At 41.0% G+C, this 27751-nt stretch overlaps 1 protein-coding gene across 2 annotated transcripts in view; it reads left to right on the forward strand.

Annotated features, from left to right (window-relative positions):
• Positions 1-27751, forward strand: part of LOC310997906 (echinoderm microtubule-associated protein-like 6) — a gene marked incomplete at both ends in the record, with an annotated part of 93896 nt that overhangs the window by 65459 nt on the left and 686 nt on the right. The window contains 21 exons of one of the 2 annotated variants that reach the window (XM_083987741.1): positions 604-745; positions 884-1036; positions 1775-1906; positions 2025-2113; positions 5669-5845; positions 6441-6678; positions 7864-7990; positions 14244-14322; positions 15667-15796; positions 16819-16917; positions 17627-17647; positions 18742-18915; positions 19992-20200; positions 20868-21025; positions 21525-21639; positions 21736-21924; positions 23251-23423; positions 23576-23738; positions 26264-26367; positions 26948-27101; positions 27209-27309. In XM_083987741.1, coding sequence (XP_083843867.1) covers positions 604-745; positions 884-1036; positions 1775-1906; positions 2025-2113; positions 5669-5845; positions 6441-6678; positions 7864-7990; positions 14244-14322; positions 15667-15796; positions 16819-16917; positions 17627-17647; positions 18742-18915; positions 19992-20200; positions 20868-21025; positions 21525-21639; positions 21736-21924; positions 23251-23423; positions 23576-23738; positions 26264-26367; positions 26948-27101; positions 27209-27309 — 2927 coding nt within the window. The remainder of the gene's footprint in view (positions 1-603; positions 746-883; positions 1037-1774; positions 1907-2024; positions 2114-5668; positions 5846-6440; positions 6679-7863; positions 7991-14243; positions 14323-15666; positions 15797-16818; positions 16918-17626; positions 17648-18741; positions 18916-19991; positions 20201-20867; positions 21026-21524; positions 21640-21735; positions 21925-23250; positions 23424-23575; positions 23739-26263; positions 26368-26947; positions 27102-27208; positions 27310-27751) is intronic. The other variant, XM_083987742.1, reaches the window with a different exon arrangement.

Genomic DNA, 27751 nt, shown 5'->3' on the forward strand with positions numbered 1-27751 from the left:
CACAAACTGTCAGGCTGCACCCAGATATTAGTCACAGACAGGGTTGGGGAGTAATGGATTACAAAGAATACAAAATATGAATAACTGTATTCCATTACAGTTACAATTTAAAGGGATAGTTCAACATTTTTGGGAAATTGGCCCATTGCCATAATCCCTATAGTCATAGCAGTAGGTTTGTTACCTTTAATTGTCGGTGCAAGCTGTTTTTAGAACGGCGGAGCAGAGCCGTGAGCTGCTCAGAGCTACACTACGGAGGCATCTGTAGGGGAATACATTTTAAAAGTAATACTCCCAACACTGGTCACAGATCAATACACCAGTTGTTCTTATATTTTATGTATGCAACATTGATTATTGATGACGTGTGTATGCATTTTTAGGGGATAAACATGTTTCTGTTCCAGCAGCTGTCGATTGGTTTCCCAGTTTCCCAGTGACAGTGAATGCAACATTAGTATTTTTGACGCTCAGACAAATATAAGACAGAAGAACATGCTGCAAACTGATCGACCAATCAATCATATTCCTGTGTGTGTGTGTGTGTGTGTGTGTGTGTGTGTGTGTGTGTGTGTGTGTGTGTGTGTGTGTGTGTGTGTGCAGGGCCACATGGAGGGTGAGGTGTGGGGTCTGGCCCCCCACCCCCTCCTCCACATCTGTGCCACCGTCAGCGACGACAAAACCCTGAGGCTGTGGGAGACGTCGGCCAATCACCGCATGGTCGCCGTCCGCAAGCTGAAGAGAGGTCAGACACCGTCACCGTGTGTGTGTGTGTGTGTGCTGAGGTAAACAGGAGTGTGACGCAGGTGTGTGTGTGTGTGTGTGTGTGTGTGTGTGTGTGTGTGTGTGTGTGTGTGTGTGTGTGTGTGTGTGTGTGTGTCAGGCGGGCGCTGCTGTGCCTTCTCTCCGGACGGGAAGGCGCTGGCGGTCGGTCTGAGCGACGGCGGCGTCCTGGTGGTGAACGCAGACACACTGGAGGATCTGGTCGGCTTCCATCATCGCCGTGACGCCATCTCTGACATCCGCTTCACCCCAGGTACTCACACACACACACACACACACACACAGCAATTAAAGGAATAGGTCAACATTTTGGCAAATTAGCCCATTGCCATAATCCCTATAGTCATAGCAGTAGGTTCGTTACCTTTAATTGTCGGTGCAAGCTATTTTTAGAACGGCGGAGCAGAGCCGTGAGCTGCTCAGAGCTACGCTACGGAGGCTCATGGGATTTCTTGGTTTCCCTCATCAAACTCATCAAATACACAATCCAACAACTCCACAACGCTCTGGTGGACAAGTTGTGACCTGCACATTCACCACACTATGAGATAATAACACAAAGTTACCAGACAGAGTTGTTTTAGAGGGAAATGCAGAGACTGTTGATGAAAAACTGTCCCTGAAGGCAACGTGCATCAGTGGTTTTGCATGAATTTCCCTCTAAAACAACTCTGTGTGGTAACGTTGTGTTATTATCTCATAGCATGGTGAATGTGCAGCTCACAACTTGTCCACCAGAGCGTTGTGGAGTTGTTGGATTGTGTATTTGATGAGTTTGATGAGGGAAAAAGAAATCCCATTAGCCTCCGTAGCGTAGCTCTGAGCAGCTCGTGGCTCTGCTCCGCCGTTCTAAAAATAGCTTGCACCGACAATTAAAGGTAACGAACCTACTGCTATGACTATAGGGATTATGGCAATGGGCCAATTTGCCAAAATGTTGAACTATCCCTTTACTGTAACACACACCTGCTGATCCTGGCTGGTGTCTCAGACTCAGGTAAATACCTGGCGGTGGCGTCACACGACAGCTTCGTGGACGTTTACAACGTGTTGAGCAGCAAGAGAGTCGGGATCTGTAAAGGAGCGTCCAGTTACATCACACACATCGACTGGGACGCACGAGGTAACACACACACACACACACACACCCTTTGTGGTTGTGATGTTTGTTCAACAAACTTGAAGTTGTCTTTGAAATTCCTCATGTTACTGTGTGTGTTACTATTGTGTGTGTGTGTCAGGTAAACTGCTGCAGGTGAACACAGGAGCCAAAGAGCAGCTTTTCTTCGAAGCCCCGAGAGGAAAGAGACAAACCATCAGAAACTCTGAGGTCAGTGTGTGGGTGCGTGGTTTTTTTGTTTTCTTGTCTTTTCTTTCCCAGCAGTTGTCTTTTTTTTTTTACATACATGAGTAATATCTTCAGTGCAAATATTACACTGAGTAATAACGAGTCTGTACCAATATATACAGTACCGTGCAAAGGTTTTAGGCATGTGTGGGAAAAAAAGCTGAATGCTTTCAAAGACGGAAGTGTAATTTTTTTTTCCATCAATTAACAAAATGCAGTGAATAAAGAGATGAGAATCCTAAATCAAATCAATATTTGGTGTGACAACCCTTTACCTACACCTGCACACAGTTTTTGAGGGACCTGGTCCGGTGGTTTTTTCCAAATACAGTATCTTGGAGCTGCTCAGATCAGATCCTTCTGTCTCTACATGTAATCGCAGACAGACTGGATGATGTTGAGCTCAGTTGTTGTTCTTCTTTATGCTGATGATAGTTCTCAATGACACAGGCTGAATGTTTGGGGTTGTTGTGAATACATTTGGGTCCAATCAGATATATACAGTATATATTTAATATATTACTTTTATAAAACGGTTACCAATAATGACAATATGAAAGAGGGATACGCAATCAATTTCATGTAGTTTTATTCAACCAGAAATACATATTATTCAATAAAATAGCCTCACTGTGAAAAAAATAGTCCCACCTCTCCAGACGTTAGCTCCAAGTAGCTCTGCAGCTCGTCTTTTCCTCCACTTTTTTTCAGGTGAAAGTCACTGCTCAGTCCCCTCTACCATTGTTAACCCTCTGGAGGTGAAAGTTCACCTTAAACATGTGAATTCAACTACTTTAGTCCATTTTTTAACATCGTAAAAACATCAGCTGTCTTTGGCTACGGACTGCAACAGTCCGTTGTCATGGATACATGACAACAACTTCCATTCATACCTTTTTTTTTTTTTCCTCTTTATTTAAGTGTTCAAAGTGTACAAAAAGTGTCAAACACTGACACATAACACAACACGAGAGCTGTTTCATATTCAGAAAGACAATGGATAGAATAAATAAATACAGCAAGGATCTCATTCAAATAAGTAGAAAATGAAGAAAATTAAACAAACAGAAACAAAATAAAAATAAATAAATATTGTCATGTCAATACATAGGTGTGTAATAATCACTGTTAACAAATTCCATTAAATGTCAGGAAGTACAATAAATACCTTTTCATAGTTTTCTAAAAAAGTTGTGTTCTTCTTATTTTTAACTAAGGCTAGGGATTTATAGAGAGAATTGAATTCAATTAAAAAATGAGAAAAGGTTGGTTTGGAGGTTGCAAACTTTTGCTTATGAATAAAGTATTTACCAAATAAAATGAAAAAATTAACTAAATACTGAAGACTCCTGTTCTTCTTATTTTCATAATAACATATAACATCTTTAAGGGAGAAGCAGTATGACATGTTTATATGGGAGAAAATATAAGAACACAAGTCTGACCAAAATTTCATTGTTACATTACATTCAAAAAACAGATGATTTAAAGTTTCTTCAGTATGGCCACAGAAAACACAGGAGCTGTCCAAATCTATAAATTTTGAAATGAGGGAGTTAACAGGATATATTTTGTGGAGAATTTTAAAATGAGTTTCTTTAACTTTGTTATGAATACAGTATTTGTGAGGCAAAAGCCAAGCTTTTTCCCAGTTTATGTCTTCTATATGAGAGCGCCAATAAAACTTTCCTCGTGGAGAAAGCCTCTTTTTACCATGAAAAAAAATTCTTATATGCTTATTGTTACATTTCTTGTCTTTTATGTTGATACCATTCACAAGCAAAACAGATTTACCCTCTGGTCTAATTTCTTCACAAAAAGATAAGTGACTTTTCATTAAACTAAGTAAGCCAGAGGGGATTGCTCTTATCACAGAGTTGTATTCTTTGAAAGGTATAGGGAAATTATGACGCAATAAAAAACTCTCATAGGAGAGGACAAGACCATGTTCATCCAAAACAGACAAAATATTATTTATACCTCTCTCAAACCATTTGGAATAAAAAATAGACTTATTCCTAATAGTAATACATTCATTATTCCATAACAAAGTTTTGTGAGGAGAAAAATTGTGACTGAAACATAGCTTCCCAGAAAGAAGTGATTGCTTATGAAATTTGGACAGCATGACCGGAAGCTTGTCAGGTGAGTAGTTGCAGGTTAAAATGAAAGCAAGTCCACCCATTTTTCCAAAAATATGATTGGGGATGAAGAACCACAATGAATTTTGATGTGCCAAACATCTTTTTAACCAGTTCATTTTAAAAGTATTTATAATATCAATGAAATTCAGCATTTCAAGACCACCTTCCGCTCTGCTGTTAGATAGAACTGCATTTTTAAGTTTGTGTGTTTTGTTTCTCCAGACAAAGTTCAGAAAAAGCTTGTTAATTTCATTAGCAGTGGCATCATTCACAAACAGAGAAAGAGATGGATAAACAAAATGAGAGACACCTTCAGCCTTTGACAAAAGGACCCTGCCGTATAATGTTAAGTCCCTCTGAAGCCAGAGGTTAAAGATATCTCTAGTTCTTTTAATTCTTCCAGAAAAATTCAGATGTTGCCTTGCTATCAAATTTTTTGTTATATGAATGCCCAAATACTTGGCCGAGGCTTTTACTGGGATATTATCTATGAAAGTATCATCACAGTTCTGTATGGGCAACAGTTCACATTTAGATACATTAAGTTTCAGGCCTGATGCTAATGAAAACTGTTTAACTAAATCAATAGCTTTGACCAACTGTTCTTTGTCTTTCAATAAAAGAGTTGTATCGTCCGCCAGTTGAGAGATTCTTATTTCTCTATTAAATATAGAAATGCCCTTGAAATCTGTATCATGTACTATGTTTAATGACAATAGTTCAACAACTAAAACAAATAGAAAAGGTGAAATCGGGCACCCTTGCCTAACACCACGGTTTATATCAAATCTATTAGAGGTACTGTGGTTGATAATCACTGAGCTATTAATTCCTTTATAAAACATTTCAATAGTATCTATAAATGCATTTCCAAAACCAAACAATTTAAGACATTCTGTAAGAAACTTATGTTCAATGGTGTCGAAAGCTTTATAAAAGTCTAAAAAAAGAATGAAAGCTTCCGAGTGTATTGAATCTGCATAGTCCAGTAGATCCAAAATAAGTCTGATGTTATTACTTATGTGTCTATCTTTAATGAAACCTGATTGTGTTTCAGCAACGATGTGAGAAAGACCTGTTTTTAATCTAGTTGCATAAACTGATGCCAGAATCTTGTAATCAATAGTAAGAAGAGTGATAGGTCGCCAGTTTTCTATCATACCAGTCATACGTTGCCTGAGGCGGAGTGATAGCCTATGCTGTGATAAGGCTTCCACGGTTAACAACCAATCAGATCGCCGGATTTCACCTTTCCGTTTTATAATATGTCAATAACTAACTGTCTGTGTGTGTGTGTGTGTGTGTGTGTGTGTGTGTGTGTGTGTGTGTTTTCATGTGTGTGTGTGTGTGTGTTTTCATGTGTGTGTGTGTGTGTGTGTGTGTGTGTGTGTAGCTGGAGCGTGTGGACTGGTCCAGCTGGACGTGCGTCCTGGGTCCGAGCTGTGACGGAATATGGCCGACGCACAGCGACATCACCGACGTCAACGCCACGTCGCTGACCAGAGACCGGACGCTGCTCGCCACCGGAGACGACTTCGGCTTCCTCAAACTGTTCAGCTACCCAGTCAGAGTACGACCTTAAAGGAATAGTTCACTCAAAATTGAAATTTCACTCATTATCTACCCCCCCTCATGTGGACTAAGGGCTGGGAGAAGTTTCAGAGTCCTCCGTGGCTTCTCTGAGTTACAGGGGGTCTCGGCGTAGCAGTGCATGTCCATGTAACGGTTGCAAATGGATACCAACTGTCTTCTTAACAAAAAGATCTCGCGAGATTTGGACGAACCGGGAAGAGGAGCTTCCGCTACAAACAAGCTTGAAATATAGACTTATTTAATTTTTTTCTGAACAATTTCGCATTTCGGGGCTTCAATACAAGACAGACATTACATACGAGCAGCATGGAGGTATCTGGATGTTTTTTGGTGTGTCTTTTTGTTACGAAGACAGTTGGTATCCATTTGCAACCGTTATATGGACATGCACTGCTACGCCGAGACCCCCTGTAACTCAGAGAAGCCACGGAGGACTCTGAAACTTCTCCCAGCCCTTAGTCCACATGAGGGGGAGGAGGTAATGAGTGAAATTTCAATTTTGAGTGAACTGTTCTTTTAATGTGACCGATCAGTCCTGTTACCATAGAAACCTGTGTCTCTCTCCGCTCCAGGGTCAGTACGCCCGGTTCAAGCGCTACGTGGGCCACAGCGCCCAGGTGACCAACGTGCGCTGGGCTCAGGACGACGCGGCGCTGCTGACGACGGGCGGGGCCGACACCGCGCTCATGATCTGGGCCCGGGAGCGAGGAGGGGGCGGGGCTGGCGGCGAGGGGGAGGGGCCTCTGCTCCGGGACAACCGGCCGCCCGTGGACAGCGAGGAGTCGGACGACGACATCGAGGAGGACGGAGGTGGGCGTGTCTTTGTTGTTTATGGCAGTTTGTTGTTACAGTTTTTTCTGGTTCTTGAGGCACAATGGCCTCAACATCTAACTCATGCACCAACCCTCTGAACCAAGTCTGCTAAACTACAAGCACAATTCCTGCTTTACACTCAATTTGCAGTTCTATAACACACTACACACAATTCTCTGCATTTGGCACAATTTTCATGAAGAAAATCTTTTGTTTTCACAAGTAACACACTGTTATTCAAAATTCTAAAGTTAGTTTCCCTACTATGCACACTGACTCATCACATGGGTAAACACCTGTCACACACTTTTACAATTAGCAATCAGAGCTTTAGCATACTACGGTAAAAGGGCAGCATAACAGGCAGTGATGGATTGACACCAAAAAGAGAGAAACCAAACAGAGAGAGACCACACATACAGTAACACAAACACACATATATATATAGCAGTGATCATAATGATGATGAGAAAAGAAATCGCATTTAATCACCAAAATTGCATTTTGATGGAAGGATTGGAACCTAGACTAGAACAAAGTCTTTGACTACAAAGAGTGCTGCTCTACTAGGTGAGCTACATGTTACAGTAGTCTCTCATCCCATCAAAATTATGTGTTCAGTCTTTCAAAATTGTTCGGCCGTAAACCAGCTGACCCCGACCGACTCTTTTTTTTTGTGGTCACACGGCTGCATCGTCACACACCCGTCACACACCCAACTCGGTCGCGTCTTCATGCATTTCATTTGTTAAGGTGTATTTGAGTGTTCTGAGTATCAAAACAATATTCTAAAATTTTACAACACACTTATATATGTACTGTCTGTAGTTACAGTAAAAAAAAGCCTAAGTCATTATGATGAATGGAGTAGAAGTGTTTTCCATTCTTCATAGTGTTTTACACTGAGCACATCAGTGTTCAACTGGTTCTTATAAATCTCTATTCATGTGATGGTTTGTGTCTGTCATTTGAGACTAAAATAGCATTTTGAGAATAAATAACATTGTTTTGAATGTAAAGTTTCATTTTGCAGGAGAAGTTAGGGGTTTTGCCCATTGTGTGTGTGTTTTTGGATTTGTGTGTAGAGTTCTGAGAGTATGAGGCATGCTTTCAGAAAATGTGTGTAAACAATTGAGAAAAACTGTAATTGTTTATGTCTGTTCGTTGTTGTTTGTGTTTCAGGCTACGACAGCGACGTCGCACGGGAGAAGACGGTCGACTACACCACCAAGATGTTCGCTGTCAACATCAGAGAGATGAGAGGAACCAAACCACATCAACAGCTGAAGGAGCTGTCGGCTGAGGAGAGGTACACACACACACACACACACACACACACACACACACACACACACACACACACACACACACACACACACACACACACACACACACACACAGACGTGTCCAGAGTTTGAAGCTGCAGCAACATTTTACTTATATATCATATCAAATACAACTTCTTACGTATAAATAAGGATATCCATCATAAAATGTAAATGTTTATGTGATGGTTTAATTTGGTGTAATTAAAGGGCCATTGTGTAACTTCTCCTGTTGTCTATTCATGAAAATTGATTATTTGGTTCAAAAGTCTGTTTTTTATTAGTCAGTAATCCCCCCCATCAACAAACTGAAGTATTCCTTTCAGTACGTGCAGCAGCTGTCGTCCGTCTGCCGTCTGCCCAATTTCAGGTGAATGCAGCATGAAAAATACGATTGAGTTGCTTTTGATATACTCAACTCAACTCAACTCAACTTTATTTATAGAGCCCTTTAAAACAACCACAGCTGAAACAAAGTGCTGTACATAATGTAACATATGGAAATAAAATAATTAGCAGAAGAATAAATATAAAATAATAATTGTTTATTGCCTTTAAAACTATTTAAAAGCAATAAAACAATTTAGAATTTAAATAAAACAATTAAAATAAAAAACAATGAATAGAACAGACCATAAAACACTAAAACAGAGGTAGAGTCTCATGCTGAGTTGAAAGCCAAGGGATAAAAATAAAAATACAACCACAACACTACTAATTCCTACACAATGTACCTTTAATAATATTTTATTTAACTCTATATGCACGTTTATTACAGTAAAAGAAAATACATATATTTCTATATATTAGTACATATATAAATAGTACATATTAGTTCTCCACTGTTGTTGTTGCTGCTGCAGCTTCAGACTAAGTCCAGATGTTCAGGAACGTCTGGTTTCTCCCTCTGAGCTCAAACTCTATCAAACACAAACAATTTCCTCTGATCCTCGGTGTGTGTGAAGTGTGTGTGTGTGTGTGTGCTCCCAGTGTGTGCGCCTAGGTGTATGTGTGCGCGTTTGTTTGCATGTGTGTGTGTGTGAGACATTGTGTGTGCTGCATGCTCAGGCTTCTGCATGTGACTGGATGTTGTGTGGCTCTCTGTGCTGACTGTCACTGAAGGCACCATGAAGGTTTGTGTGACTGCAGGAGATGCTTTTGTTGTTTGTTTAAATGTCTAATTATACATATTTTAATATCTACTATTTACATCTATTTGCCTTTTCTATGTACCGTCCCACTGCAGGACAAATGAACAGTATACTATATATTCAGACTGGAACAATGTCCATTAATTCACTTACATGTAAATATATTTATATTGATTAAAGCAAATATTGATATTAGACATTTAGATATAACAGACTGACATGTACACTTATATCTAATTCAAAAAGACATATACACAAACATTTTTGAATGAATGAATGATGTATACAGTCGCCACATATGATATCATAAAGTGTAATTATAGATTATTTTTTAATATATATTTATGTCTATACTACAGTATGGTATTAGGACCACATTGACAAATAAAAAAATCACAAACTTCGAGAATAAAGTTGTAAATTTACGTCTTTATTCTCGTAAATTTACGACTTTATTCTCGTAATGTTATGACTTTATTCTCGTAGGAAATGTACGACTTTATTCTCGTAGGAAATGTACGACTTTATTCTCGTAAATTTACGACTTTATTCTCGTAATGTTATGACTTTATTCTCGTAGGAAATGTACAACTTGTTTTAACCTATTTTTCTTTTTTTGGTAGCTGTTGTAGCACTTTGAAATTTTTTGTTAAATATAAAGTGCGTTACAAATAAAATATATTATTATTTTTATTATTACGACTTTATTCTCGTAAATTTATGACTTTATTTCATAAATTTATGACTTTATTCTCAAAGTCTGTTTTTTTTTTTTTTTCTCAATGTGGCCCTAATACTCCGTCGTAATATACAGATGTTTTCTATTTATTCTATTCTATTCTATTCTGTTCACTGATCTGTCTCATGACCCTAAAGTATTTCAGTGAGAGTTACACAGACTCTTCATTTTGTCCCTCGGTGGCACCCTTACTTCCTGCCCTGTGGCCGTTGCCGTGGAAACTCTTTAATATCTGTGTTGTGTTTTAACTTGCATTCCCCTGGAGGCAGGGCATCGTCAAGTAAGTACCACCCGATACCGACCGCTTCTGTAAAAGCTTCAGACAGTTCAATGACTCTCAGGACAGGAAGTTCATATTGATATTGATATATTTTATGTTTACATGCTTTTATTTTGTAGTTATGTCAGACTTCCCCTGTTTACGTCCTCCCGCCATTTCTTCTATTTCTTCTTGTCTTTTACCACTTCCTGTACGTCCCCTCCTCTTTCTGACCCGTACATCCCATGATACATCGTTCACTTTGTCTTCTCTCTCCTTGTCTATTTCTTCTCCTCGGCTGTCCTCGTGGTCTGTGTTTGGTCTGGTTCCTGTCCTGCACTCGTCCTCTGATAATCAATCGTCCTCTGATAATCAATCGTCCTCTGATAATCAATCATTCTCTGATAATCAATCATTCTCTGATAATCAATCGTTCGTAACTAAAGCCCCATTCGCTCAGGACTGACGGCACATATTCAACCTGGTGATGTCACTATCACTGTGGTGTCCCTTTCAAAATAAAAGACCGACAGGAATCCAAAGAGCACACGCTGCAGAGCTTCACTCAGAATCTTGCCCTCGTCGTCTCCATGGCTACAGGTTCACCACAAACAGGAAGTGACAATTAAATGGACATTTTTTTTTTACCAAATGTGAACAGATAGCCTATAGTTTTAATTTATATTAATTTCTGTTTTCCTTTGTAGATTAAACTTAAACTTTACACATGTACCCTTCTGGAAATGGGAAGAATTCCATGTGTTGACATATTTATCCAGTTTAACTTTATGTCGACCAATGTCTACGCTTCTGTACATTTATCTACTTGAGTATCTTTCTATCTCAAAACCTGTGGATACATGTTTACATTATTGAAAAGTGGGTTCAAAAGTTTGAGACCAGTTCAAGTTCAAGTTCAAGATATCTTTATTGTCCCAAGAGGGCAATTTACGTTGCAATTTAGTTTCCTAGGATGTAAATACATATGTAGCCTGATTAATATGGAAAATGTATAAAACATAGCATAGGATTTGTATACTGTATGTTTGCTGCTTTATTATAGGCTACTTGCAATATAGTAGGCTAACCTATATTGTTATATATGTTGTGATATTGCATGCCATATACGGTATATATGTAGCCTACATAAACAATTTTTTTTGGATACGTTATTGACTTTTATTACTACTGTATCTTCATATCCAGAGGCTTTACATAGGTGATAATAAAACAGTGGACATATATGGAAATGTCATACATATAGCCTATCATACGACAGATTACATATCCAAAGAAAAATCCAAGATAATGACTGAATATGTTAAATGTAAATCACAAACCAGCAGCTTCCTGTCCAGATGGGGCTTTAGAAGCTCAGATCATCTCGGCCCGACATCATTCACCACTTTGACTCTGTCTCTCGGGTTGAATCTTTATACCGCTCACAGATTCTGGCGACTTTAGTCTGGATCTGTGACGATGAGCCCGAGGTCGCTGCAGCAGAGTTCACAGTCCCGGGTCCAAGGCAGAAAATAAAACAACGTATGCAAACATCACAGCTGCTCCGCTAAAGATCCTGTCACTCAGCTGGATCTGGAAAAATTAGATTATTATTACCATCTCTTAAATCGATCATGAATGTGTCAGTAAATCTGAATTGAACATTGAGTCATTTATACTGGTCAAATAAGCAACTTTATATTAACAATAACAGTAGGTATGTTTTTTATTCCCTGACAGTGGCTCAGCCTGCTTCTGAACCAGGTCTGGGTTTAGGCCGATGACGACTTCATTAAACTTCACTAATATAAATTAATTTACACTTGAATTAGTCATTTTGTTTCCTTGATAATTGAACAGACTGACATCCTCCCAGGGACTAAAACCAGTGTTTTCTGGTTATTCTAAGCCTTTGAACTCTGATCAGACCAAGTAATTTGAATATTTTCACTTTCACATTACTTTTCCCAAAATAACTTGGTTGCAGTTTTTAAATAAGCAATTGCTGTTCATCTGTTTAGCAGAAAAGGACGGCTTTTGCTTTATATTTTGTTTATTTGAAACTACAGGTGTTGAAAATCTTGGTCTTGGTCGCTCAAAATCAGTGATACGATGTCAGAAAATGTTGATTCATTCATAAAATCTGAAAATAAAAGGAATTAAAATCAATAAAATGGAGAAATTAAGAAAGAAAGAAAGAAAGAAAGAAAGAAAGAAAGAAAGAAAGAAAGAAAGAAAGAAAAAAGATAATTAGCCTAAGTAAAACATTACTGCCACTAAAGGTCAATAGCTAAATGTCTATAAACTTGCAGATATTTAATGTTGAAGCTGCAGAACTTCATTGACCCACTGATCGTTTTCTGTTTGTTACAAACTGAACTGGATCTGAACTTTGACCCGGGACTGAAAACTGATCCTCTGGTTTCGCCTGTGCATGTTCTCCTGTTAGCACGGTTAGCATGTTAGCACTGAGACAGAGAGGCAGCGATAGCATGGTTAGCATGTAGCTACAGAGCCATAGTTGATCTGTGTGTGAGGCATGAGGCCTGAAAACGTATGTGTGTGTGTGTCTGGGTGAGTTTGTCGTCATGTTTGCACATAGAGAAGCGTGTGTGTGTGTGTGTGTGTGTGTGTGTGTGTGTGTGTGTGTGTGTGTGTGTGTGTGTGTGTGTGTGTGTGTGTGTGTGTGTTTTCTAAAGCTCTGTACCTTGGTTCTGTCCCTCTGCTGTCCAGGGGATCCAGGTAACACCTGTCCACCTGAATCACTGTTTGTCTCAGCTACGCCTCTTCATCATGTGTGTGTGCACGTGTGTGTGCGTGAGAGAGTGTGTGAGTGTGTGAGTGTGTTGGCATCACACTCATGTCGGCATCACCTCACAGTCGTTAGCTTGCAGGTCATTTTTCAGCTGTGTCTGTATTTTACTGACATTTTACAGACATTGTGAGGCTATGGAGGACAAAACATGACAAAAGTATTAAAACGAACAAGTAAATAAATAATAAAATACTTTAAAGGTCCAGTGCGTAAAATGGGGAGGAAACCTGTTATATCTAGCGTTCAGATTCTAGTTTGCAGCGCTCGCTCACGCTCACCCCTCCCATCGGCAAAGTTACGGTGGCCTCTGAGGACAAAAAAACTTGTATTTCAGTAGCATGGAGCGATGAGGTGAAGATCTAAACTATTTTACCACATGTCTGCTGTTTCTTCCTCCTTCTTATTCCCTTCCTCCTTCTTTTTCATTGGTTTATTTATGAATGCAAAACTCTTGAAACGTGCTCTCTGACTGGCTGGATTTTCCGTTTCGGCTGCCATAAAAACATGGCGGTGCAAGATGGCGACACTCTGTAACAAGACCCTTGATGTAGATATAAAATAAGAATTATAAGGCTACGAAAACCAAACACATTTTATTTTATAGCGATTATACACTTATACAAATATATTAATGGGTAGTATATTCACATTTTGCCATTAAACTTTGACAATTATCACACACTGGACCTTTATTATTGATCGACCGCTACAACATTGATGTTTATAACACATAGCCTACCTAATCTGCATACGGTATGCACGCAAAAATTCATAAATGAATAAAAGCTGAAAAGTAAAAAAAAATTTTTTTAATGCATTAATTAAAACAAAAATGTAATTTAATAATAATTCACCACTGTCTTAATTTATTAATTCATTTATGGGTTCTTCCTGTCATGTTTTGTCCTCCATAGTTAACACACCTCCATCATATTAATTTGTTGAGCTGAATTTAAAGTGACGGCAGCTCAGCAGGGACAAACATCCAAACGTTTTAATATCAAACTAATTCAACATCACGATGACATCACTGTGTGTTTGAATCCAGATGTTGAACCTAAATTATTTTCTTCGTCTCACTGAGCGCAGTGTTGGTTTGTGACAGAGGCTCAGAGGAGTGGACAGGTCTCGACACATCTGTCTGCATCTGTCCCGTCTGTTCCCGTTCCACCTGAGTGAATGTTTCTCTCTGATTGATTGATTAATTGATGGATTGATGGATTGATTAATAGCTTGACCGACTAATTGATTGATTGACTGATTGATCCCACAGGCCTCCAGTGAGTCGAGCAACACCTCAGCCGGAGAAACTTCAGAAGAACAATGTGTCCAAGAAGAAGAGAGTGGTCGAGGTCGGTGTCTCTCTCTGTCTCTCTCTTTCTCTCTTTCCTCTTTCACCCTCTCAATCAGGTGGCAGTAACATACAACCCATCAACATCACAAACGTAAGGGAGGACAGAAAACAAACACAAAATTAACCAAAAAGACAAAAAATAAAGGAAAACAAGCTGTTAACAGGACAATATAAAGCAACAGGAAAGTATCCAACTAAAAAAAAAAAAAAACCAACAAAACAACCAAAGACTAAAAAGTACATGTGCAGACACTGCAAAACAGGGGGTTACAGGGGGTCTCGGCGTAGCAGTGCATGTCCATATGACGGTTGCAAATGGATACCAACTGTCTTCGTAACAAAAAGACACACCAAAAAACATCCAAATACCTCCATGCTGCTCGTATGTAATGTCCGTCTTGTATTGAAGCCCCGAAATGCGAAATTGTCCCGAAAAAAATTAAATAAGTCTATATTTCAAGCTTGTTTGTAGCGGATTTGAGCAGCATGGAGGTATTTGGATGTTTTTTGGTGTGTCTTTTTGTTACGAAGACAGTTGGTATCTATTTGCAACCGTTATATGGACATGCACTGCTACTCTGAGACCCCCTGTAACTCAGAGAAGCCACGGAGGACCCTGAAAAAGCCCTTAGTCCACATGAGGGTGAGTAGATAATGAGTGAAATTTCAATTTTGGGTGAACTATCCCTTTAATTTCCTCTCGACCCCTAAGCTTTAATAAACTTTCTCCATCTTTCCTGATACTGCTCCTCGGTAATGAAACCCTCCAAGATAAATTGATGTTCAACAAAACTTTTAAATCTATGTAGGAACTCAGTATTGGATGCTTTATAAATTAACCTTTTTCTCAGTAAAATTATTAAGTTGATAATATAATTATTTTTCTCCCTGACTTCCCCCAGCATTATAGAAAAAAAAATCTAGTTCAAAGAGCAGGCCAATGCCAGAGCACATCTCTTGAACTTCCCTCCAAAAAGCAGACACCACATGACAATACCAGAACAAATGAACTGTCAACTCAGCCTCCTCTGCATGGGCTAATTTATTACTCTTTGATTCTTCCCCTAGTAGGAAGGGCAGTTTTTCCTCATCAGATAATTAAAAAAAAACCTTTTGTAATGGATTCAAATTTTGGGGAAAATGTTTCTCTAATATGTTTATATTTTTCACAATTCGTGAGGAAGTGTAACTCTGTTCAAATTCGCTTTATTGGCATGAATGTTACGAGAACTATGTTGCCAAAGCATCAAGAATCAATGAAACAAAACAAATACAACTCACAGAATCAAATATATACAAATACAATTAAAACAATTTAATTTCTTTCTCTCTGTCTCTCCAGGACCTGGTCTTGGATCACGTCTTCGGTTTCCGTGGCTACGATTGTCGGAACAACCTCCACTACCTCAACGACGGCGCAGACATCGTTTACCACACGGCCGCCACCGCCATCGTCCACAGCCTGAGCACCGGTAACCATGGCAACACACACACACACACACACAGACAGGCTGTATTCGAAACCGCATACTGTACTGCTAGTAGGCTACGTACTGATTTGGCCAAAATGTAGTATGTAGTATGTAGTATGCAGTATGTGAACAAAAGCAAAAGCTGCAGTATGCGAAAAGTTCCCGGATGTCGTACTAATTCGGAAAATATTTCCAGTATCTGACCAGTCTACATCGCGTACTGTATCCCACAATGCAATGCGCCCCTGACGTCTAACCGTAACCAAAGACGGTAGTGAAGTATCTTCGCCGTGTACTGTAACTATAGTTTAATAAAATACAACTTAATGCAGACTGATCGGTTCATTGTAAAATATTTATTTATTTTTTGTAAATGTGGTGATTTCTGTACGTAACGTTAGGCTCCAGAGCCCCGAGGCAGCGCTGCTTACACACAAGAAGCTTCACTTTACATTCAAACAAACTAATGCTACTGCCACAATTGTTAGATTTCATCAATGAGACCAACATTTATCTCCTAAAAATAATTTAACCAGCCGGTGGTACACCTCTAAAAACCTGCGGGTAAGTTAATTAGCGATCGTTTTCTCCCCCTGGATGACGACGGAGGTTGGCCGGCCGAGCAGCTCTGCAGAGCGGCTGCTGCCTCTGTGATGTCCCGGTCGTTGCGGAGCTTCACTTCTCCGAAAAACATCGGAGCAAACTTTTAAACAGCCGTCATTTTGATAAACTGGCCGAATATTTGGGATCACTAGAGCGGGAAATAAAACAGCTTTTTGTCTGTTTTACAGCTACTGCTACCGGTTGCCGCGAAATGCATTCTGGGAAACTTGTATACTGCATACTGCGGTGTGAACGGTGTCGGTCTGCTGAAGTAGTATACTGAATCCCACATTCAGTATGCAGTATACAGTACTTACTAACGCAGTATGTAGTAGGCAGTACGGTAGTATGCGGTTTCGAAAACAGCCACAGACAGTTCAGAGTGCCGCGATGTGTTCACACGTCTCCTTCTGCTGCAGGAACTCAGAGTTTCTACCTGGAGCACACGGACGACATCCTGTGTCTGACCGTCAACCAGCACCCGAAGTACAAAAACGTCATCGCCACCGGACAGATCGGTACAGAGTGTGTGTGTATGTGTGTGTTTGTGTGTGTGCATGGCTCTGCTTTCCTACACCAACTCTCTGCACTATAAACAACTCCTGCTCTTCTCTCCTCTGCTTCCTGATTTTACTTCCTTCCACACTGCAAAAACTCAAAATCTTTCCAAGAATATTTGTCTTATTTCTTGTCAAAATGTCTCATTTCTAGTCAAAACTAATTTATTTCCCCTTAAAGTAAGACTCGCCACCTAAAAAATAACTAGTTTTTAGATATTTCTCACTCGTTTGAAACTAATTTTCACGTGAAATAAGTAGGAAAAATCTGCCAGTGAAAGCAGGTTCTTTGTGCTTGTAATAAGAAAGAAAAACTTGCTCCACTATCAGATTTTTCTACTTATTTCAAGTGAAAATATGCTTGAAAGGAGTGAAAAGTGTCTAAAAACAAGTTACTTTTTAATGTGCCCTTTTAAGCTCTTCTGGCCTTGTCAGCCACCGTACTTTGCAGACATTTTAACATGCAAAAAAAAAAAAAAAAAAAAGGCTGCTTACAGGTTTGGCTTTATTGAGAGTCGCCCATGAAAATGTCTTTACTGTCAGATTTTCATTTGATTTTTTTGTTTTGTTTTGTTTTTGTTGTCGTTTTTGTGTGTTTGTATGTGTCTATGTGTGTGTGTATGTGTGTTGGCCGGCCTCATTTGTCACCGTCGCTCTCTCAACACCTCAGGTGACGTCGGTGAAATCCCAGGTAAAATAAACAAAAAAGCCCAAAACTCCAGCACCTCCGTTCCCATGACACCAGATAACAGACCTGATACCCAGAGCTGGAAAAATGGAAACATCCCATCAAGCTGAATGACGTAATCGGACGTCATTCGGTGACGTTCTGGACTAAATCACGGCCAAATAGACGATGTTTTAGACGTCATTTTCAGGACGTCCTCACCAAGACGTCACCTCGATGGCTTTTTAATGGCCCCAACCGACCACATAACCGTCTAATTTATGTTCTCGAGAGGACGTCTTGGTAACCACGTCCTGGAAATGACGTCCAAATGTCCCCCTATTCAGCTGTGATCTGGCCCGTTCCTGAACGTCGCTGAAAAGCCGCCATCGCATCATATTTATTTAAACATCCAGAGCGAGAGAAAAGTGCCAAATCAAATTTTGCATTTTGCAAAGACTAGCATTGTCCAATTTAAGGCAAAACATGCAATACATGATTATAAATAGACATTGTCTTTTACAAAATGTAACGTTTCAGTAATTTCAGTACAATAATTTGAAAAATATATAAATAATAAAAACAATCTTGAACAATTTGAAGACACAAATGATTCAAACAAACCAAACTTTTTACAAATGTAATTAAAACCAAACACAACAGGAAGTGTTTCTGGGGACACGATAAAGTGAGGGACCAGTCTGGGGTCTTTAGTTGTTCTTCTTCTTGACTTTAAAAGTTGTGTAGACAGCTTCCTGTTAGTGGGTTTGACAAGAAGCTGAGTTTGTTTGGTTGATTAGAACGTCAATATCACATGTTTTTGATCACATGGACTGTTAGCTTAGCATTAGCCTTTAGTCCGTCACTTTATTGATCCTCCAGAAACACATCCTGTTGTGTTGTGAGTTGTTTTTTTTTCTTTGTGTTCCTGCTGCTCTGGTTCTCAGGGAGTTTCTGCTGACCCCTCTAACCGCTCTGTCTTTGTCCTGACACTTCCCCATCGTCGTTCCTTTGAACTTAATTTCCTCTTTCCGACTTTTCTGCCGCCGTCGTGACCTGGTAAATCGTCGTCGGCTCACGTCCTCTCTCCTCTCTCTGGTCTGCTGGTCTTCACCCAGGATCCACTCCGTCCGTCCACGTGTGGGACGCCATGAGCAAACAGACGCTGTCCATCCTCCGCTGCCCCCACACCAAAGGCGTCAGCTACGTCAACTTCAGCGCCACCGGGAAGCTGCTGCTGTCGGTCGGAGTGGAGCCTGAACACACCATCACCGTGTGGCGCTGGCAGGAAGGTCGGTCCTAATGACCTTTGACCTCCATTCCCAAACAAATCACAATCAATACAATACTATATACAATATAGTGTATGTGCAAATAGGTAGGTAGTTGTTTGTTTGTGTTGCGGACCCCAAGACAAATAGCTGTCACCAATGTGATAATTATTGGGCATCCATTTAAAGGAGAATTCCGGTCATTTTTGACCCCTAAATCGTTGTCCTGGTGGTCACCCGGTGTTGGGGGTCGAGCAAAAAACGCGACTAAAATTGCTGCAGGCAAACCGGAGTTACACCATAGCTAGACGGCGCTAGCAATAGCCACAACGCTAAAGTATGGGGGCCATTCTTTCAACCTCAACAAACACTCAAAAAACAATCAGATATCTCTGGTACATGACTGGAATCCTTAGAGACACCACTGAACTCATATAGTGTAGAGTATAAACAGTATACACTTTGTGTTTTTGCATGTAGTCACTCACCTCAGATAGCCCAACTCTGAAACATCCTGGAAAGACATTACTATCCCATCACAGAGCGCCTGCTCTCCCCGCCACAGAAACTAACACTTTTTCCTTGTTGTGATGATTTCTTTACAAAAATAAACGGTGGAGCAGTGCAGTGGTAATGTCCAAAATATCTCTGACCGTTTATTTTTGTAACAACACATCACAACAAGGAAAAAGTGTTTTTTTCTGTGGCGGGGAGAGAAGGCGCTCTGTGATGGGATAGTAATGTCTTTCTGGGATGTTTCAGAGTTAGACTATCTGAGGTGAGTGGCTACATGCAAAAACACAAAGTTTATACTGTTTCTACTCTACATTATATGAGTTCAGTGGTGTCTCTAAGGATTCCAGTCATGTACCAGAGATATTAAAAATGGCCCCCATACTTTAGCGTTGTGGCTATCGCTAGCGCCGTCTAGCTATGGTGTAACTCCGGTTTGCCTGCATCAATTTTAGCATTTTTTGCTCGACCCCCAACACCGGGTGACCATCAGGACAACGATTTAGGGGTCAAAGATGACCGGAATTCTTCTTTAACAAGAAACAGTATAAACAGATTAAACAACAGCGGTGTCTCTGCTGCAGGATCCAAAGTCTGCAGTAAAGCCGCTCATCCGGATCGGATCTTCGTCGTGGAGTTTCGGCCGGATTCGGACTCCCAGTTCGTGTCTGTGGGAATCAAACACGTCAAGTTCTGGGCGCTGGCCGGCGGCGCGCTGATGTACAAGAAGGGCGTGGTGGGGACGGTGGAGGACGGCCGGATGCAGACGATGCTGTCGGTCGCCTTTGGTGCCGTAAGTCAAGAACTGAACAAAACTCTGGGGCGTATTCACACCAGGAAAATACGATAGTTCACTTGCTTTGCTGCGGACCAATTCCTTTTTTTTTTTAACTTGGTGCATTTTTTTTTACAAGCAGACCAACTTTGTAAACTAAAGCACGTGTGTCCGACAGTCGCTCAATCATTGGATAAAAATTATTGTCGGGATCTTGCATAAAAAGTACACTATGTTATCATGCATCTTTGCCGAAGTCGCTACAACTAGAGAAGGTAGCGGTTGGCAAACTTGATCTCTTACTTACTAAATCCCTTTAATTTGGTAATTCCAGTCACACTTTGCATTTCCAGTGACAGCGACACTGAACATCACTGGTCCGTTTATGTCACTGGCTAACAGATGACAAATTCCGCATTTTCTGACAACAACCGAAGCCTGTTGAATCCAAAAATTGCATTCACACCACAAACGAATCATACCAGGGTTTGTTTGGGACTCTGGTGCGGACCAAACAAGTGAACCGAGTCCCAGCTGAAGAGGTGGTCTCGGACCAGAGTCAAAAACCACCAAGCACCAAGAAAAAAGTCAGTTTCCTCGTGTGAATACGCCCTCAGTGTTACCTCCTCATCATCTGGTTTGGTTTGGTTTGGACAGGATGACAGTTCCTTTGTTGTTTGAGCAGAATAACTTGACGTTCACTGGAGCCATTAACGGAGACGTGTACGTGTGGCGCGACCACTTCCTGCTGCGGGTGGTGGCGAAGGCTCACACGGGGCCGGTGTTCACCATGTACACCACCTTGAGAGATGGGCTCATCGTCACTGGAGGCAAAGAGAGGCCGTGAGTGACGCAGCAACACACGGATATACTGTGATACTGTCAGCAGCTGTGGAGTAAACGTGTGTGTGTTCTTGTTAGGTTAGGGTAAGGGGCTAGGGAATAGGCTACATTATGTCGACGAGTGTCCTAACAAAGATAGAATTACAAGAATGTGTGTGTGTATTCTTGTACTTACTATGTTGTGAGGAATATCAAAAGTTTTTAACCAACAAAGTGAGGACATTTTGGCCGGTCCTCACTTTTTCCAAGGGTTGTTTAAGGGTTAAGACTTAGGTTATAATTAGGTTTAAATTAGAGTAATGGTTAAGTTTAGGCATTTGTTTTGGATGGTTAAGGTTAGGGTAAGGGGCTAGGGAATACATTATGTCAATGACATGTCCTCACAAAGATAGATTTACAAGAATGTGTGTGTGTGTGTGTGTGTGTGTGTGTGTGTGTGTGTGTGTGTGTGTGTGTGCGTGTGTGTGTGCGTGTGTGCGTGTGTGTGTGTGTGTGTCAGGACGAAGGAGGGGGGGGCCGTGAAGCTCTGGGACCAGGAGATGAAGCGTTGTCGAGCGTTCCAGCTGGAGACGGGACAACAGGTGGAGTGTGTCCGGTCCGTCTGCAGAGGGAAGGTCAGGACCTTGTCTTCCTCCTCCTCCTCCTCATCCTCCTCTTCATCAGCTCCTCTCCTCCTGCTCTTCATCAGCTCCTCTCCTCCTCTTCCTCAGGGTAAGATCCTGGTGGGGACGAAGGACGGTGAGATCATCGAGGTCGGGGAGAAGAACGCAGCGTCCAACCTGCTGATGGACAGTCACGGCCGCGGAGCGATCTGGGGTCTGACCGCTCATCCCGTCAAAGAGCTCTGCATCACGGCCAGCGACGACGCCACCATCAGACTGTGGGACCTGACGGACAAGGTCACACACACACAGATGTTATTTACACACACAAGATGTTATATGAGATGATGCAACCCAACGTCAAGTCATGTAACCAGTATTTTTTTCCATAAGAATCTGACTATATACAGGAAAATAAATCTGGACTCAAATGTTGAAAATGTGTAATTCACTTATACAATGCAACACTAGCCAAGGCAAGGCAAGGCAATTTTATTTGTATAGCCCGTTTTTACAAACAGTTTGTCTCAAAGGGCTTTACATGGCATCATAACAACCAAAGATTGGAGAAACCTCAGGGTGAGCAACAGAGGGATCCCTCACCCAGGGCGGGCAGACGTGCAATAGATGTTGTACACAGACAAGAAAACATTGTTTCTTATTTAAATTTTATGTTATAGACAGGTATATACACAGATGTTATATACAGTTATATACACACACACACACACTCTGTTCTAAAGGTATACACGCAGATAGATGTTATATGCAGGTATATACACATAGAGATGTACTATACAGGTATACACACACATATATGTTATATATAGGTATATACACAGAGATGTAATATGCAGATATATACACAGAGAGAGATGTTATACACAGTTATATACACACAGATGTTATATACAGGTATATACAGAGAGAGAGAGATGTTATACACAGGTATATACACAAAGATGTTATATACTGGTATATACACAGAGAGAAAGATGTTATACACAGGTATATACACACAGATGTTATATACAGGTATATACAGAGAGAGAGAGATGTTATACACAGGTATATACACACAGATGTTATATACAGGTATATACAGAGAGAGAGAGATGTTATACACAGGTATATACACAAAGATGTTATATACTGGTATATACACAGAGAGAGAGATGTTATACACAGGTATATACACAAAGATGTTATATACTGGTATATACACAGAGAGAAAGATGTTATACACAGGTATATACAGAGAGAGAGAGAGCTGCTATACACAGGTATATGCACAAAGATGTTATATACTAGTATATACAGAGAGAGAGAGAGATGTTATACACACGTATATATACACAGAGAGAGAGAGATGTTATACACAGGTATATACAGAGAGCGAGAGATGTGATATACAGGTGTATACACACACACAGTTCTAAAGGTATATACACATATATATACATAGCCTACATAAACACACAACCACACACACAGAGTTGTTATATTAAAGTATACACACACACACACACACACACACTGTCGTCATAAAGGTATACACACTCTTAATGTTGTGTGATCAGAGCCGTGCTGTGACTCCTCCTCCTTCTCTCACTCTCGGTGTAGAAACTGCTGAACAAGGTGTGTGTCGGCCACGCCGCCCGGTGTGTGAGCTACAGCGCTGACGGGGAGATGTTGGCCGTGGGCATGAAGAACGGAGAGTTCCTCCTCCTACTCGCCAACTCGCTCAAGATGTGGGCGAAGAAACGCGACCGCAGCGCCGCCATCCAGGACATCAGGTAGTAGGCAGAGGGAGCGGGGTGGGGGGGGGTCACAGGTGTTAGAACCACTTGTGACATCTGTGTGTGTGTGTGTGTGTGTGTGTGTGTGTGTGTGTGTGTGTGTGTGTGTGTGTGTGTGTGTGTGTGTGTGTGTGTCTGTGTGTGTGTAGGTTCAGTCCAGACCGGCAGCTGCTGGCGGTCGGGTCAGTGGAGAACATAGTGGACGTGTACGACGTGAGCGGAGGACCGAGTCTGAACCGACTGGTTTACTGCAGCGACATCCCAGCGTTCATCCTGCAGCTGGACTTCTCTGCTGACAGCTGTTATATACAGGTATACACACACACACACACACACACACACACACACACACACACACACACACACACACACACACACACACACACACACACACACACACACAGCTGTTATATACAGGTACACACACACACACACACACAACTGTTACATACAGGTATACACATACACACAGCTGTTACATACGGGTATACACACACACACAGATGTTATACACACATACAAACACAGACACACAGGTACACACACACAGATGTTATATACAGGTACACACACACACAGCTGTTACATACGGGTATACACACACAAAGATGTTATACACACACACACACACACAGATGTTATACACACATACAAACACAGACACACAGGTACACACACACAGATGTTATATACAGGTACACACACACACACACAGCTGTTACATACAGGTATACACACACACAGATGTTATATACAGGTATACACACACACAGACACTACATGCAGGTATACACAGACGTTATATACAGGTACACACACAGCTGTTACATACGGGTATACACACACACACAGATGTTATACACACACACACACACACACACACACACAGACGTTATATACAGGTACACACACACAGGTTATATACAGGTATACACAGAGGTTATATACAGGTACACACACACAGGTTATATACAGGTATACACAGACGTTATATACAGGTACACACACACAGGTTATATACAGGTACACACAGATGTTATATATTGGTATACACACAGATGTTATATGCAGGCAGAGGGGAACCCTCTGGGCCTTCAAGGTATTCAGTGAAGGCCTAAGAAAAAATATTGAAATAATTATTGTACTACTATATATTTATTTTATTTTTAATTTTTATTTTATTTATTTATTTTATACAGTGAGCAACACACAAGTAATATTAGATAATTGTTATAAAGTTGGGACTAATATTTCTTGGGAAACAATGGGTTAATATAATGGAACGGCAAATGGACCAATCACAATTTTTCTTCCAATGGTATCTGGGCAGTAAATCATCGACTCCCCCTGCAGGGCCTTCAGTGGCTGTGACTGAAGGCCCGTGTAATGCAAGTCAATGTGGGCATGAATTTGAGATTGACAGGTGTCTTAGCCAATCATATTCCACTGAGTTGTGGGCGGGACCATATCACGACAGCTTCCGGGTATTCGCGAATACCCAGCAGAACAACATTGCCGCCAAAATAGTGAGGGAGCGGGTTGCCAAGTCCGCTTATTATACGTGATTTTGTTTTACGTGACTTTGTTTTTCTGTGAAGTCGCTTATATTGGTAGTCGTGGGTTGCGGGTTTTTGGGCTTGTTGTTAAAGTGTAGTTACTTATTTAGGGCTGCTTCCAGCTCCATGAGTTGTCAAGCAGATATTTTCGACATGTTATTTAAACGCAGGATAGTTTGTCCTTCTGCTGGACCTGTCACCCCCGCCCCTCCCTTCCCCCGTACACACACGACACTTTGCCACGTCGGTGACAACAACAACAACGAGATTGTCTTTCACCCTACAGTCTATGCTTTCACCACGCTGATCAAGAGAATAGTTACCGTAAGGAAAGAGCGGAGCCTACAGTCTGTGGCCGGAGCGCACATTTATTTATTAGAAGTTTAAATGGTGCTGATTAAACGCATGACTTTAAGCTGGGTCAGTTCTGCTGTTGAAGCCCCACAGACCCACAGACCCAGCGCCGCAGCAGCAGCAGCAGCAGCAGCAGCAGCAGCAGCAGCAGCAGCACAGAACTGAATTTGTACTGTTTAAACCTACAATTTGCTTATACCGGTAGTTTGATAGCCATTAAGGTCAGTGAAAATGGCTGAACATTTACAAAGAGCTTGTGCCTTTTTCCCATGTCACCTCAGGAGGTGTTTGTTTTATAGCCACTTTTGGCAGAAATATTAAATCCACAGTGAAATTCAACTGTGTATAAAGCTCAAACAAACACAAAAAACATTATCAAAAATACATCTTTAGTTGTTGAACAGCTCATGATTGACATTTTACTTTCATTCCAGCTAAACAAATAAGTTAATGTGTGATTTGCTAGTTTTTTTTTTTTTTTTTTTTTTTTAATAAGTGATTCATGATAGCCAGCTTTGAATGACTGTTTTTCCAGAATCACCTTGTGTGTTGTGAAGCCAGTTAGGGCAAAGAAACATGTAATATGCCGACCATCCATGTGACAAGGCTCTGGCTATTATTTCTATTGCTATGTTTAATTTTTTATTGCTACATGGTCCTATTGAAGGCCCAGGGTCTGGGTCCACGGTTCGCCACTGTATGCAGGTATACATACACAGATGTTATATATGGGTATACACAGAAGTTATATACAGGTACACACATAGATGTTATATACAGGTTCACACGCAGATATTATATACAGGTGTACACAGATGTATACAGGTACACACACAGATATGCAGCTATTATTTCAAGGCACATATAAACACCCACACATACAGTACATCATTCAGAAATCTTTTTTTGGTGTGTGTGTGTGTGTAGGTGTCGACAGGAGTGTATAAGCGGCAGGTGTTTGAAGTTCCTTCTGGGAAGTTGGTGAACGACCAGACCATCATCGACAGGATCACCTGGGCAACCTGGACCAGGTAACACACACACACATCCTTGTAACGCTATCTTTGTGAGGACACTTTTAACATAATGTATTCCCTAGCCCCTTACCCTAACCTTAACCATTACTCTTAACCTTATATGAACTTAATTAAAAGCTAAAGTGTTAACCCTTAAACAACCCTTGGAAAAAGTGAGGACCGGCCAAAATGTCCTCACTTACCAAAAATGTCCTCACTCAGTTGATTAAAAACTCTCGATGGTCCTCACAACGTAGGAAGTACAAGAACACACACACACACATTCTTGTAATTCTATCTTTGTGAAGACACTCATTGATATAATGTATTCCCTAGCCCCTTACCCTAACCTTAACCACCCAAAACAAATGCCGAACCTTAACCACTACTCTTAACCTATTTTTCAAATAAAAAATCTAAAGTCTTAACCCTCAAATAGCTGTTGGAAAAAGGGAGGACCGGCCAAAATGTCCTCACTTACCAAAAATGTCTTCACTTGGTTGGTTAAAAACCGGTCTTCACAAGTACAAGTACAAGAAAACACGCACACACACACGTTGGTCAGATTGAGTCCAGCTGCTCTTGTTTCCTCCAGCATCCTCGGTGATGAGGTTTTGGGGATTTGGCCTCGAAACGCAGACAAAGCCGACGTGAACTGTTCCTGTGTGTCTCACACCGGCCTGAACATCGTCACGGGCGACGACTTCGGATTGGTCAAACTGTTCGACTTCCCCTGTACAGAGAAGTTTGTGAGTCGCCGTCTTCTTTAAATACCTTTATCAACACGTAGAGAAAACACTGGTCACGTCACATGACGCGGAATAAAAACACTTGTGTGAATGTTTTCTGTCTTCAGGCCAAACACAAGCGCTACCTCGGCCACTCGGCTCATGTGACCAACATCCGCTTCTCCCACGACGACAAATACGTGATCAGCACGGGAGGAGACGACTGCAGGTAAACTCACCGATCACCGATCATTGATCAATAACTGAAGAGTTCATTTGCAAAAGCAGATAAGTGAACAAAGGAAAAAAGGGTCTCCCGCACACTGTCAAGTCACTTGCAAAAGACTTTAAAGCAGATATCAGCTTCACGGCCGTTTCGGCTAATGCTGCGTTCAAGGCAGGCTTTTGAAACCGTAAGTTACAGCTTCAAGTCACAACTACGACTTGGTAGCGTTCCAGGTAACCCGTAGCTCGTGTTTTTACCATCCTGTTGTCTGTGAAAGTTCCCTATAACGGCCACTCGTAACTTCCGACCCGTGAACTCGTACCAGATCGAACTGGTATGACTTCACAGGAAGGAAAAACACAAAGTACGAGTTTTTTTGAACGCACCATGAGTTAGCAGCCCCCGCCCTTGTCAGGCATCAATTGGTCCTCGTGCTACGTCACCA

Source organism: Trachurus trachurus (genome assembly GCF_905171665.1).
Source record: "Trachurus trachurus genome assembly, chromosome: 15".
Taxonomy (NCBI): Eukaryota; Metazoa; Chordata; class Actinopteri; order Carangiformes; family Carangidae; genus Trachurus; species Trachurus trachurus.